General features: G+C 62.6%; 1 protein-coding gene across 1 annotated transcript; it reads left to right on the plus strand.

Annotated features, from left to right (window-relative positions):
* Positions 1 to 5542: 5542 nt before the first annotated feature.
* LOC106863820 (rhodopsin kinase GRK1-like) lies at positions 5543 to 14964 on the plus strand. The gene is given in 13 exon segments (XM_088155273.1): positions 5543 to 5729; positions 5731 to 5904; positions 5906 to 5938; positions 5940 to 6030; positions 7149 to 7435; positions 7882 to 8009; positions 8798 to 8874; positions 8877 to 8954; positions 9478 to 9491; positions 9493 to 9562; positions 10156 to 10280; positions 11312 to 11513; positions 13761 to 14964. Coding segments are annotated over 13 exon segments (1761 nt in total). The 5' UTR covers position 5543; the 3' UTR covers positions 14057 to 14964.
* The last annotated feature ends 228 nt before the right edge of the window (positions 14965 to 15192 follow it).

Raw genomic sequence — 15192 nt, forward strand, 5'->3', positions numbered from 1 at the left:
CACGGGGGGGGTCTCGGTGTCCCCCTCCCCCTCCCCGCTGTCCCCCCCCCTCCCCCTCCGCTCTCGGTGCTGCCGCTCCGGCTCCGCCCGCGCCGGGACTCGAACCCGCGACTCCCCCGCGGAGGCCGCGCCGCTGCCCTTTATGGGCTCGGAGGCCACGCCCACCTCCCTCAGGCCACGCCCATCTCCCCCTCAGGCCACGCCCACCCCTTCTATCTTCGTAGCCACGCCCCTTTCTGCTCGCTGGGAGCTGATTGGTGGAGACCACGCCCCGTTTTATGCTAATGAGGCTGGTTAAAGCCACAGCGGCCACGCCCACTTTATGCTGATGGAGGGAGTTAAAGCCTCAACGGCCACGCCCTTTATGCTAATGAGGTTTCCTCACCCCTTTTGCTAATAAGAGCGGGTTTTAATTAATTACGCCCCACCCCTTATGCTAATAGCGATGTACAAACCCCCAGGATGCCCCGCCCCTTATGCTAATAAGGATGGGGTTTAATTAATTGCGCCCCATCCTTTATGCTAATGACAGGTTTTAATTAATGACGCCCTGTCCCTTAATGCTAATAATGATGGGTTTTAATTAATTACGCCCCATACTTTATGCTAACCATGACAGGTTTTTATTAATTACCTCCCGGCCCTCATGCTAATTAACCAAGCTTTAGTCGACTCTTCACTCTTTAATTATCCCAATTAAACTTTATCAAGCTCCAAACCCCTCCCCTTATGCTAATAAGGAGCTCTGCACGGCTTTGCTCCGCCCCTTATGCTAATTAACACTTCATATTCTCGCAAGCCACGCCCTTTATGGTAATGAGTGCACGCAGGCCCCGCCCCATCACTTGGCCCCGCCCCATTATCCGTATAGGGGAGTTCAATGATAATTGCTTCTTATGCTAATGAGGGGGCGTGGCCTCCCGCGGGTTCCCACGCCCCCCATTGAGAGATTTGGGGACAGGGGTGGGGGGGGGACTCTTAAAGGGACCGCGCTCAAATGGGGGCAGGGGATACTGGGGGGAACTGGGAGTACTGGGAATGGGAACTGGGAGCACTGGGAACGGGAACTGGGAGCACTGGGAGGAACTGGGAGCATTGGGATGTTATTGGGAGCACTGGGGGGTGACTGGGAGCACTGGGAATGGGAACTGGGAGCACTGGGGGGGGTCACTGGGAGTACTGGGGGGAACTGGGAATACTGGGAACGGGAACTGGGAGCACTGGGGGAGACTGGGAATACTGGGAACGGGAACTGGGAGCACTGGGAATGGGAACTGGGAGCACTGGGGGGGTCACTGGGAGTACTGGGGGGAAACTGGGAGCACTGGGAATGGGAACTGGGAGCACTGGGGGGGTCACTGGGAGTACTGGGGGGAACTGGGAGCACTGGGAATGGGAACTGGGAGCACTGGGAGTTACTGGGAGCACTGGGAGCCCTCGGACCACCCAGGCTCGTTTGTCCTGGCGCGGTAATTAACGAGGAGGGGGCGGGGCCGGTTAATTGTGGGCGGGGCCTGCGCGGGGTCACTCGAGGTCAAATCTGGGGACCCCCCCCCTCCCCCAAACATTCCCAGTCCCGCTCCCAGTTCTCCCAGTCCCAAACTGGTCAGCCTGGGAAACAAAATGGGGGGGCTGGGGGCTGGGGGTGGGGTCGCCAAAAGTGGGGGTGGGGGTCGAAATCCCCAAATTTTGGGGGAGGGCACCCAAAATTCCAAGAATTGGGGGGGGGGGGGGCGTTTTGGGGAGGGGGTTCAGGAATTTGGGAGATCGGAGGGAGCTCGGATTTTGGGTGAGGGGGGTCCAGGGATCGGGGGGGTCCCCGAAAGTGGAGGGGGGGCTCGGAAATCCCCAAATTTTTGGGGGGCCACCCAAGAATTTAGGGAGGGGGGGTTCAGAAATTTTGGGGGGGTGGGAGGGGAGAAGAGTCTTTTGAGGGGGGGTCCAGGGATTGGGGAGATTCTCAGGCATGGGGGGGGGGGGTCCCCAAAATTCGGGGGAGGGGGTCCCAGGTATCAAGGGGGGGGGGTGTCCAGGAGTCCTGGGGGACTCAAATTTAGGGGCGGGGGGCGCCGAGCTCCGGGGGGACCCCCAAAGGATCCGGGGGGGCTCCAGAAGGATCCGGGGGGGCTCAGAAGGATCCGGGGGGGCCCCAAAGGATCCGGGGGGGGGCTCAGAAGGATCCGGGGGGGGCCCCAAAGGATCCGGGGGGGCTCAGAAGGACCCGGGGGGGCTCCAGAAGGATCCGGGGGGGCCCAGAATGATCCGGGGGGGCTCAGAAGGATCCGGGGGGGGCCCCAGAAGGATCCGGGGGGGCCCCAGAAGGATCCGGGGGGACCCCTAAAGGACCCGGGGGGGCCCCAGAAGGATCCGGGGGGGCTCAGAAGGATCCGGGGGGGCCCCAGAAGGATCCGGGGGGGCTCAGAAGGATCCGGGGGGGCCCCAGAAGGATCCGGGGGGGCCCCGTCCGGCCGCGCGTGCCCGGCCGAGCGCTCGCGGCTCCCCGGTAACGGCGCGTCCCGGCGGGAGCGGCCGCCAAAACCCCCCCCGGGCCCCCCGAACTGCCGGGGGGGGGGGTCCCGGATATCCCGGGGGGGGGTCCCGGATTCCCGAGGGGGTTCCCGAACTCCTGGAGGGGGTCCCGAATTCCCGGGGATTCCCCAATCCAGGGGAGGGGTCCCAAATTCCCGGGGGGGGGGGGGTCCCGAATTCCCGAAGGTTTCCCCGAATCTATGGGAAGGGGTCCCGAATTGCCGGGGGGGATTCTCGAACTCCTGAGGGAATCCCGAATTCCTGGGGGGTTCCCCAATATCCCGGGGGGGTTCCCCAATATCCCGGGGGTTCCCCAATCCATGGGGAGGGAGGTCTCGAACCCCTGAGTCCCGGGGGATCAATTCTGGGGGGGGGACCCCCGGGATCGATCCTGGGGGATCCCCGGGATCCATCGATCCCCCAGGATCAATTCTGGGGGGGGTCCCCCAAGATCCAAAGAGGGGGGGTCTGGACACCTGAACCCCCCAGAATCAATGGGGGGGGGGGGGTCCCCTGGGAACTCAGGATCCCCTAAATTGTGGGGGGAGGGGTCCAGGATAATTTGGATCCCCCGGAATTAAGGGAGGGGTCCCCGCTGTTCTATTGGGGGGGGTCCTCGGGGGTTATGGGGGGTCTCGAGGATTAATGGGGGGGGGGGGGTCAGGGGTACCTGAAGCCCCCGGGGTTAATGGAGGAGGGGTCGCGGATAATTTGAATCCTCTGGAATTTGGGTTTATTGGGGGGGGTCCCGGGGTTTAATGGGGGGGGGGTCCCCAGGAATTAATGGGGGATCCCCAGGAATTATTGGGGGGCGTCCTGGGTATTAATGGGGGGGGTCCGGGGTACCTGAACCCCCCCCCCACGGTTAATGGGGGTGGGTCCAGGATCATTTTGGGGGGGGGGGGGTTCCCCGGGATTAATGAGGGGAGGGGGCGCGACCCCGCGGGTTCCCCAGGGTGAGAAGCCCCAGGGGTGGTTCTGGGGGGGGGTTTGGGGTGGGGTCGGGGGTGGGGGGGGGGGGGGTCGGGGGTGGCCGCCCCCGGGGGATTTGGTTAATCCCCGGGCGGGGCTAATCCGGCCCCGGGGCACCGGGACCCGCCGAGGGGTCGGGGCAGCTGCGCAGGTGAGAGCGGGGGTCCCCCGGGGGGGAGGGGGGGCGGGGGTCCCCCGGGGGTTGGGGGGGGTCCCCAGGGGTTGGTCACATGGGTGGGGGTCGCGGGGTTCCGGATATTTGGGTGCTCTGAGGCCTCCTGGGGGGGGGGGGGGGTCTGGGGGTGGGGGGGTCCGGGGGTGGGGGGTCCTTAAGGAATGAAGGAGGAGGGGTCGCACTGGGGGGGTCGGGGGTCTCTGGGGGTGAGGGGGGGTCGCACTGGGGGGGTCGGGGGTCTCTGAGGTGTGAGGGGGCGTCGCACTGGGGGATTGGGGGTCACTGGGGGTGAAGGGAGGGTCGCACTGGGGGGTCGGGGGTCTCTGGGCTTGAGGAGGGGTTCGCACTGGGGGGTCGGGGGTCTCTGGGGTTGAGGGGGGGTCGCACTGGGGGGGTCGGGGGTCTCTGGGGGTGGGGGAGTCGCACTGGGGGGGGTCGGGGGTCTCTGGGGATGTGAGGGGGGGTCGCACTGGGGGGGTCGGGGGTCTCCCTAAGAAATGAAGGGAGGGGCTCGTGGATATCTGGGGCTCGTGGGGTCGGGGGTCTCCAAGATGTCCCCTGGGGGTTTTGGGTACTTGAATGCCATGGGGTGAATTGGGGGGGGGTGGGGTCGGGGGGTAGCAGGTGTGGGGAGGTCTTGGATATTTGGGGGTCAAAGGTTGGGGGGTCCTGGGGGGTCCTGGGGGGTCCTGAGGGGTCCTGGACATTTGGGGGGGGGGGTCCATAGGGTAGGGGTCGCAGGACCCCAAGGTAAGAGGTCAGGGCTCTCCCTGGGTCGCAGAGGGGGGGTCCGGGTGTCATCTCGGGGGGTCTCCGAGAGTGGGAGATCCTGGGTGGGTGGGGGGGTCCTGGATGCGCGGGGTCCGTGGATTTAGAAGGGGGGGGGTCCCCAAGAAGGAGGGGTCAGTGGATTTAAGGGGGGTCCCCGTGTCCCCATGCAGGGTCATAGGGGTTTCCTGGACACCCCTGAAGGGGCGGGGGTCCCGGAGGGGGGGAGGGGGGGGAATGGTCCCTCCCCCACCCCCCCCCTTAGGATCCACCCCCATGGCGGGGGGGGGGGGTGGGGCGGGGGGTGGGTGGTCTCTCTCCACAATCCTTTGTGTCCCCATTTTTATTTTTTTTTTTATTTTGGGGGTCACCCCGTTCCCATCCCGCCCCGCGGCCCCGGGGCCTGTCGGGATACCCCGGGTGTTTTTGGGGGGGGGGTCGGGGGGGGCTCTCGTGCGAGGCAAAGCGGCTTAGGCGCGCGCTGAGCCGCTTATGCTAATTATAGCGCGGGCCCTTTAAGAGACCCGACCCCCCACCCCCCCCCACCCCAGGGTTAATCCGGGGGGCGGGGACAGGAAGGGGGCGTGGTCACATCCTCGTGCAGCGCACGAGAGACCCCAGACCCCCCCCCAAATGTCACATGAGGGACCCCCAACCCCCAGGACCCCCCCCCCCCCATGTGTCACATGAGGGACTCTCTGACCCCCCCCAGAGACCCCCAGACCCCCCCAATGTGTCACCCCAAAGCCCCCCCACGTGTCACACCAGGGACCCCCACGCCCCCACCCCAAATTCCCCTCCGTGTGTCACCCCCAGACCCCCCCGTGTGTGACACAAGGGACCCCCCTGGCCCCCCCAAAGACCCCCCCACGTGTCACACCACGGATCCCCCGACCCCCCCAGAGTCCCCTCAGACCCCCCCCCCCAGTGTGTCACCCTCAGACCCCCCCCAACGTGTCACACCAGGGACCCCCACACCCCTCAGACCCCCCCCCCACGAGCCCCCCAGGTGTGCCACACCCCCCCCCCCAATCCACCCCACCAGTGTCCCCCCCACCTTTCCCAGGTATCCAACCCCCCCCCCCACCCCCCGGCAGCCATGGACATCGGCGGCCTGGAGACCGTGGTGGCCAACTCTGCCTACGTGTCGGCCCGCGGTGGCCCCGGCGGCAGCAAAGACCGGCGCTCCAAGGCCCGGCTCCGCCTGCCCCACATCTCCCAGTGCGAGGCCCTGCGCGCCCAACTGGGCGGCACCGCCGGCACCCAGAACGGGGGTCCCCGGAGCCCCCAACGGAGCCCCCAACGGAGCCCCGCCCGGCCACACCCAAGATGGCGGCCAGGAGACGTCGTTCCGGTGGCAGTGCGTGGAGCAGCCCATCGGCAAGCTGCTCTTCCGGCGCTTCCTGGAGGGGGCGCCCCAGTTTGCGGCGGCCGGGGCGTTGTGGTCGGAGATCGAGGCCTTTCGAGCAGTGCGAGGACGCGGAGAGGGAGGGAGTCGGCCAAGCGGCTGCGGAGCCGCTTCTTCACGCCCGGAGGGTCCGAGCACTGCGGCTTCCTCAGCGCCACGGCCACAGCCCCGCCCACAGGTGAGGGGTAGTGTGGGTAGGCGACAATATGGCGGCTGTGACGCTGACTTACGGCCAACAGAGCTCCAATATGGCGGCTGTGACCCTGATAGGGCACCAATATGGCGGCTGTGGTGCTGACACGGCCAACAGAGCTCCAATATGGCGGCTGTGGCGCTGACATGGCTGACACCACTCCAATATGGCGGCTGTGGCCCTGACACGGCCAACAGGGCTCCAATATGGCGGCTGTGACCCTGATAGGGCACCAATATGGCGGCTGTGACACTGACATGGCTGACAGTGTGCCAATATGGCAGACATAGTGCCAATATGGTGGATGTGACACTAACATGGTGGACATGACATCAATATGGCGTCTGTGACACCCCAATGGTGGCCATGATGGTTTTGGCAGCCATGTTATGCCAATGGTGTCCATGACACCCCAGCCATGGCCATGACACCCCAATGGCGGCCATGATGATGTTGGCAGCCATGACACTCCAATGGCAGCCATGACACCCCAACGGCGGCCATGATGGCATTGGCTGCCATGACACCCCAAAGGCAGCCATGATGATATTGGCTGCCATGACACTCCAATGGCAGCCATGACACTCCAATGGCAGCCATGACACTCTAATGGCGGCCATGATGATATTGGCAGCCATGACACTCCAACGGCAGCCATGACACCCCAACAGCAGCCATGATGATGTTGGCAGCCATGACACTCCAATGGCAGCCATGACACCTCAACAGCAGCCATGATGATATTGACTGCCATGACACTCCAATGGCAGCCATGACACCCCAAACGGCAGCCATGATGATATTGGCAGCCATGACACCCCAACGGCAGCCATGACACCCCAACAGCAGCCATGATGATGTTGGCAGCCATGACACTCCAATGGCAGCCATGACACCTCAACAGCAGCCATGATGATATTGACTGCCATGACACGTCCAATGGCAGCCATGACACCCCAACAGCAGCCATGACATTCCAATGGCAGCCATGACCCTCCAACTGCCACCGACAACACCCCAACCATGACCGTGACACCCCAACGGTGTCCACCACCACCTCGGCGGCCATGACACCCCCCCCAACCGCCCCCGTCACCCCTCAGGTACCCCTCTCCAGGGCGACGCCTTCGCGCAGGCGCGGCGGGAGCTGCTGGCGCACCTGGAGGCGGCGGCCTGGGGGCCGTACCGCGCCTCGCCCGAGTTCAGCCGCTTCGTGCAGTTCAAGTGGCTCGAGGGCCAGGCCGTGAACGCCGACGCCTTCGTGGAGTTCCGCGTGCTGGGCAAGGGCGGCTTCGGCGAGGTGTGCGCCTGCCAGCGCCGCGCCACCGGCAAGATGTACGCCAACAAACGCCTCAACAAGAAGCGCCTCAAGAAGCGCAAGGGATACGAGGTGGGCTGTCCCCAGCCGTGTGCCTTCGGCCCCTCGGCGGTGCCGCTGCGCCCATGGGTGTCCCTGAGTCCCTTCTGATGCTCCTCTGTGCTCAAATTCGCCCCTTTGGTCCCCTCGGATGTCCCTCTGTCCTCAAATCCGTCCCTCTGTCCCCAGACAAGTCCCTTTGTCCCCTCAGCTTCCCAGCCACCTCTCAGTGGCTCCTCTGTCCCCAAATCTGGTCCTCTGTCCCCAAATCCATGTCCCCGTCCCTGTGTCCATCCCTCTGTCCCCACACCTGTCCCTCTGTCCCCTCGGATGTCCCTCTGGTTCCTATATCCGTCCCCTTGGCGTGTGCCACCTGCGTGTCCTTGGCGTGTCCCCGTCCCTGGTGGTGCCATCCCATGTGTCAGTGTGTCCCCAACGTGTCCCCAACGTGTCCCCAACGTGTCCCCCGGCTCACACAGGCGGCTCTGGTGGAGAAGCGGATCCTGGCTCGTGTCCACAGCCGCTTCATCGTGTCCCTGGCCTGCGCCTTCCAGACCAAGACCGACCTCTGCCTCGTCATGACCATCATGAACGGCGGCGACCTGCGGTAGGCGGGCGGCGGTGGCCGTGGGGTGACACTGGGGTGGCACTGGGGTGGCACTGGGGTGGCCTCAGGGTGGTCTCGGTGTGACCTTGATGTGACCTTGGTATAGCTTTGGATTGACCTTGGTGTGACCCTGGTGTGACCCTGGCATGGCTTTGGTGTCACCTCGGTGTGACCCTGCTGTCACCTCGTCTGGCGTGACCTTGGCGTGTGTCACATGTGATGGGGACAAGGACAATGCTGGGGGTCTCCGTGTCACCTCCCCAGGGCCTGGCATGTCCCAATGTCCCTGGCATGCCCCCAGAATGTCCCCATGTCCTCAGAATGTCCCCAGAGCCACTGTGCTGGTGCCACACACATTGATCATGTCCCCACTCTGTCCCCGATGTCCCCAACGTCCCTGATTATCCCAATGTCCTCAATGCCCCTGATTGTCCCCAGTGTCCCCAATGTCCTCAAAATCCCCAATGTCCCCCCAATGTCCCTGATGTCCCCAATTGTCCCCGTTGTCCCCATGCCCCCAATGTCCCCAATGACCCCGATGTCCCCAATGTCCCCAATGTCCCTGATGACCCTGATGTCCCCAATGCCCCCAATTGTCCCCAATGTCCCCAATATCCCCAATGCCCCCCAATGTCCCCAATGCCCCCAATGTCCCCAATGTCCCCAATGCCCCCAATGTCCCCAATTGTCCCCGTTTGTCCCCAATGTCCCCAATGCCCCCAATTGTCCCCAATGCCCCCAATGCCCCCCAATGTCCCCAATGTCCCCGATGTCCCCGCTGTCCCCAGGTACCACATCTACAACGTGGATGAGGACAATCCGGGTTTTGCGGAGCCGCGCGCGGTTTTCTACACGGCGCAGATCCTGCTGGGCTGGAGCACCTGCACCAGCACCGCATCGTCTACAGAGACCTCAAACCCGAGAACGTGCTGCTGGACGACGCCGGTGACAGCACGGGGACACTGGGGACATTGGGGACATCGGGGACATCCAGGGGATTGGGGACATTGGGGACATCCAGGGGATTGGGGACACTGGGGACATCAGGGACATCGGGGACATTGGGGTCACTGGGGACACTGGGGACATCCAGGGGATTGGGGACATTGGGGACACTGGGGACATCCAGGGGATTGAGGACACTGGGGACATCGGGTATATTGGGGACACTGGGGACATCCAGGGGATTGAGGACACTGGGGACATTGAGGACATTGGGGACAACCAGGGGATTGGGGACACTGAGGACATCAGGGACACTGGGGACACTGGGGACATCTAGGGGATTGGGGACATCGGGGACACTGGGGGACATCGGGGACATTGGAGACGTTGGGGATATCAGGGACATGGGGACATTGGGGACATTTGGGCTCATTGGGGACAGTGGTGGGGGCATTGGTCGCTGGTGGTCACTGTGGGTGGTCACTCATGGTCACCGGTGGTCACTGGTGGTCACTGGTCCCAGGCCACGTCCGTCTGTAACCGACATGGCTTGGCCGTGGAGCTCAAGGATGGAGAGAGCAAAACCCGCGGCTACGCCGGGACCCCAGGTGGGGACAGGGACACCTGGGGACACTGGGGACACTGGGGGGACACTGGGGACACTGGGGACACTGGGGGGACACTGGGGGGACAATGGGGACACTGGGGACACTGGGGGGACACTGGGACACTGGGGGGACACTGGGGGGACACTGGGAGGACATTGGGGGGACACTGGGGACACTGGGGACACTGGGGGGACACTGGGAGGACATTGGGGGGGACACTGGGGGACACTGGGAGGACACTGGGGACACTTGGGGGGGACCCTGGGTGTCGTGAGGACGTGGGAAGTCCCATCAATCACCTGAGTCCCCTCCCCCCTGTGTCACCTGGGACACCCCAATGTCACCTGGGTCCCCTCTGGTCCCCTGTCTCCCCTCAATGCCTCCTGTCCCTCTCACTGTCCCCTGTCCCTGTCAATGTCCCCTCGATGTCCCCTTGATGTCACCCGTCCCCACCATGTCCCCTGTCCCCTCGATGTTCCCTCAATATTCCCAGGATGTCCTCCCCATGCCCCCTGTCCCCTCGATGTCCCTTGTCCCCCCCAATGTCCCCTGTCCTCTGGATGTCCCGTCAATGTCCCCCGGTGTCCCCGCAGGGTTCATGGCCCCCGAGCTGCTCAAGAACGAGGATTACGATTGGTCGGTCGATTATTTCACTCTGGGGGTGACCATTTATGAGATGCTGGAGGCCAAGGGGCCCTTCCGCCGGCGGGGGGAGAAGGTGACCCCCACCCCAGCACCCCCCAGAGTACCCCCCAGTACCCCCCAGTACCCCCCAGTACCTCCCAGTACCTCCCAGTAACCTCCAGTACCCCCAGTAACCCCCAGTACATCCCAGTACATCCCAGTAACCCCCAGTACCTCCCAGTACCCCCAGTAACCCCCAGTACCCCCCAGTACCTCCCAGTAACCTCCAGTACATCCCAGTACATCCCAGTAACCACGGGAATCCCCAGGAGCTCCCCCAGGAACGTTTGAGGGCTCCCAAAAACCTCCCAAGGACCACCAGGAACTCCCCAAAATTCAGCCCAGGGATCCCAGAAACCCCTCCAGGACCCTCAGAACCCCCCCCAGGAACCTCCAGCAGGACCCCAAGGACTTCCAGAACCTCTCAGGACCCTCAGAGCCCCCCCAAAAACCTCCAAGAACCCCCCAAAAACCTCTAGCAGGAACCCAAGGACCTCCAGAACCCTCCCAAGAACCTCCAAAAAACCCCCCAAGACCCTCAGAACCCCCCAAAACTTCCATCAGGACCCCAAGGACTTCCAGAACCCCTCAGAACCGCCCCAAAAAAATTCCAGCAGGACCCCAAGGAGTTCCAGAACCCCCTCCAAAAAAACTGCAAGAACCCCCCAAAAACCTCTAGCAGGACCCCAAGGACCTCCAGAACCCTCCCAAGAGCCTCCAAGAAACCCCCCAAGACCCTCAGAACCCCCCCCCAGGAACATCCATCAGGACCCCAAGGACTTCCAGAACCCTTCAGAACCCCCCCAAAAAACCTCCAGCAGGACCCCAAGGACTTCCAGAATCCCCCAAGAACTTCCAAGAAACCCCCCAAGACCCTCAGAACCCCCCCCAAGAACCTCCAGCAGGACCTCAAGGACTTCCAGAACCTCTCAGGACCCTCAGAACCCTCCCAAAAACCTCCAGCAGGACCCCAAGAACTTCCAGAACCCTTCAGAACCCCCCCAAAAAAAACCTCCAGCAGGACCCCCAAGGACCCCCCCGTCCCGAGCCCCAAATTTTTGGCAGGTGGAGAACAAGGAGGTGACGCGGCGCATCCTGAACGACGCCGTGTCCTACTCGGACAAGTTCAGCCCCGCGGCGCGCGCGGCCTGCGAGGGGCTCCTGGCCAAGGACCCCCAGAGCCGCCTGGGCTTCCGCGGCAACGACTGCGCCCAGCTCAAAGCCCAGCCCTTCTTCAAAGGCATCAACTGGGGGCGCCTGGAGGCCGGTAACGCCCGGGGGAGGGGCTGGAATGGGGGGGTTGGGGGTCGGGAAATGGGGGTGGGGTGGTGGGTGGGAAGGAGATGGGGTCTTTGTTGGGTTTTGGGGTCTCTGTTGGGTGCGGGGTGATCAAGAGTTGGGGTCTCCATTGGGTGGTGGGTGGTCAGGAGTTGGGTCTCTGTTGGGTTTTGGGGTCTCCATTGGGTTTTGGGGTCCCAACTGGGTTTTGGGGTCTCCATTGAGTGTAGAGAAGTCAAGAGTTGGGGTCTCCATTGGGTCTTGGGGTCTCCATTGGGTTTTGGGGTCTTTGTTCTGAATTTTGGGGTCTCCATTGGGTGTAGAGAAGTCAAGAGCTGGGGTCTCCATTGGGTTTTGGGGTCTCCATCGGGTGTTGGGTGTTCAGGAGTTGGGGTTTCTGTTGGGTTTTGGGGTCTCCGTTGGGGTTTTGGGGTCTTCGTTGGGTTTTGGGGTCTTTGTTGGGTTTTGGGGTTTCCGTTGGGTTTTGGGGTCCCAACTGGGTTTTGGGGTCTCCATTGAGTGTAGAGAAGTCAAGAGTTGGGGTCTCCATTGGGTGGTGGGTGGTCAGGAGTTGGGGTCTCCATTGGGTCTTGGGGTCTTCATTGGGTGTTGGGATCTCCATTGGGTGTTGGGTGAACAGGAGTTGGGGTTTCTGTTGGGTTTTGGGGTCTCCATTGGGTTTTGGGGTCTCCGTTGGGTTTTGGGGTCTCCATTGAGTGTAGAGAAGTGAAGAATTGGGGTCTCCATTGGGTTTTGGGGTCTCCATTGGGTTTTGGAGTCTTTGTTTGGAATTTTGGGGTCTCCATTGGGTGCGGGGTGATCAAGAGTTGGGGTCTCCAATGGGTTTTGGGTGGGCAGGAGTTGGGGTCTCCATTGGGGTTTGGGGTCTTCGTTGGGATTTTGGGGTCTCCGTTGGGTTTTGGGTGCTCATGGTGGTGTCGCCATTTTGGGGAGTTCCTGGTGGTCCTTGGGAGTCCTCAGATGTTCCTGGGGGTTCCTGTGGTTACTGGGCTATACTGGGATGTACTGGGATGTACTGGGATGTACTGGGAGGTTTCTGGGAGCCCTGGAGTGAATTTTGAGGAGTTCCTGGTGGTCCTTGGGAGGTTTTTGGGAGTCCTCAGACATTCCTGGGGGTTGCTGTGGTTACTGGGCTATACTGGGATGTACTGGGCTATACTGGGATGTACTGATGCCATCAATGGCTTCCAAAAACAATTCCCCAAAATAACGGGGTGTCCCCCCCCCCCCCCCCCAGGCCTGGTGCCCCCCCCCCCCGTTCGTGCCGGACCCTCGCCGCGTCTACGCCAAGGACCTGGCGGACGTGGGGGCTACTGGGGGTTACTGGGGGGCTACTGGGGGCTACTGGGGATACCTGAGATGTCGGGGTGCTCCTGGGGTGGGAAAGGCATTGGGAGGTACCTGAGACATTTTTGGGGAGCTCCTGGTGGTCCTTGGGAGGTTTTTGGGAGTCCTCAGACATTCCTGGGGGTTCCTGTGGTTACTGGGCTATACTGGGCTGTACTGGGCTATACTGGGATGTACTGGGATGTACTGGGATGTACTGGGAGGTTTCTGGGAGCCCTGGAGTGAATTTTGAGGGGTTCCTGGTGGTCCTTGGGAGGTTTTTGGGAGTCCTCAGACATTCCTTGTGGTTCCTGTGGTTACTGGGCTATACTGGGCTATACTGGGCTATACTGGGAGGTACTGGTGCCATCAATGGCTTCCAAAAACAATTCCCCAAAATAACGGGGTGCCCCCCCCCCCCCCGTTCGTGCCGGACCCTCGCCGCGTCTACGCCAAGGACCTGGCGGACGTGGGGGCTACTGGGGGTTACTGGGGGGCTACTGGGGGCTACTGGGGATACCTGAGATGTCGGGGTGCTCCTGGGGTGGGAAAGGCATTGGGAGGTAACTGAGACATTTTTGGGGAGCTCCTGGTGGTCCTTGGGAGGTTTCTGGGAGCTCTCAGACGTTCCTGGAGGTTCCTGTGGTTACTGGGCTATACTGGGCTGTACTGGGATGTACTGGGAGGTTTCTGGGAGCCCTGGAGTGAATTTTGAGGGGTTTCTGGTGGTCCTTGGGAGGTTTTTGGGAGTCCTCAGACATTCCTGGGGGTTGCTGTGGTTACTGGGCTATACTGGGCTATACTGGGCTATACTGGGATGTACTGGTGCCATCAATGGCTTCCAAAAACAATTCCCCAAAATAACGGGGTGCCCCCCCCCCCCCCCCAGGCCTGGTGCCCCCCCCGTTCGTGCCGGACCCTCGCCGCGTCTACGCCAAGGACCTGGCGGACGTGGGGGCCTTCTCCACGGTGAAGGGGGTGGAGCTGGACGGGGGGGACGCGGCGCTGTGCGACGCCTTCGCCTCGGGGACCGTCCCCATCCCCTGGCAGGAGGAGCTGATCGAGACCGGAGTCTTCGAGGAGCTCAACGTTTGGGGGGCCCCGGGGACGCTGCCCCCCGATCTGGACCCCAACGCGGCCGGGGGAGCCGGGGGGGGCAAATCCTCCACGTGTAGGTTGTTGTGAGAGAGGGGGTGGGTGGGTGGAGGGGGGGGGGATTGCACCCCGAAATTTTGGGGGGGACGGTTGTTGTGAATGGGATTGCTCCCCGAAATTTTGGGGGGGACGGTTGTTGTGAGTGGGATTACACCCCGAAATTTTGGGGGGGACGGTTGTTGTGAATGGGATTGCACCCCCAAATTTTGGGGGGGACGGTTGTTGTGAGTGGGATTACACCCCGAAATTTTGGGGGGGACGGTTGTTGTGAATGGGATTGCTCCCCGAAATTTTGGGGGTAATGGTTGTTGTGAGTGGGATTACACCCCGAAATTTTGGGGGGATGGTTGTGAGTGGGATTGCACCCCGAAATTTTTTTTTGGGGGAAGGTAAATCCTCCACGTGTAGGTTGTTGTGAGTGGGATCGAAACCCGAAAATTTGAACCCCGAAATTTTGGGAGGTGGTGCCGGCTGGAAACGGGATTACACCCCAAAATTTTGGGGGGACACCTCAACCTGCTGTGAGCGGGATTGGGGGGAGGACACCCCAAAATTTTGGGGTATCCAAAAGATGTGAGGGGCTCTCAAAGTGGGGGGACCCCTCCTTGGGATATGGGGGGGCTCCAAAAAATGGGGGGATTCTGCCCTGGGGTGGGGGGAGGGCTCCAAAAATTGGGGTCCTGCCCCCCACAAGGGTCTGAATTGGGGTCCCCCCCCCCTTTTTTGGGGTGTCTGGAATGGGGGGGGGACAAAACCGGGGGACCCTCCCCCCCCAGGATCCCCAAAACCCAACGCCCCCCCCCCAAAAAAGGAGACACCCCAAAAATTGGAGCCCCGCCCCCCTCAGCTCGGTGCCACCTTGGGGGGGGGGACGACAAAAGCCCCCCCAACCCGGACCCCTTGGGGGGGTCCCCAAATTTACCTCATGTCCCCTCCCCCCCCCCCCCCCCCGTGATTCAGGGACACTTTTGGGACCCCCCCAGAAAAGGGGGGACCCCTCCCCCACCCCCCCAAAAAAGGGGGGTTCCCCTTCCCCCCCCCCCCTTTGGTGTAAAATAAATCGTGGTTGTTGCTGCTCCGTGGGGGGTCTGGATTTGGGGACCCCCGGATGTCACCCCCGATGTCCCCAATGTCCCAAAGTGTCCCCACGGTGCCACCCCCCGATG

This window comes from Sturnus vulgaris, chromosome 36 (genome assembly GCF_052056855.1).
Source record: "Sturnus vulgaris isolate bStuVul1 chromosome 36, bStuVul1.hap1, whole genome shotgun sequence".
Classification (NCBI taxonomy): domain Eukaryota; kingdom Metazoa; phylum Chordata; class Aves; order Passeriformes; family Sturnidae; genus Sturnus; species Sturnus vulgaris.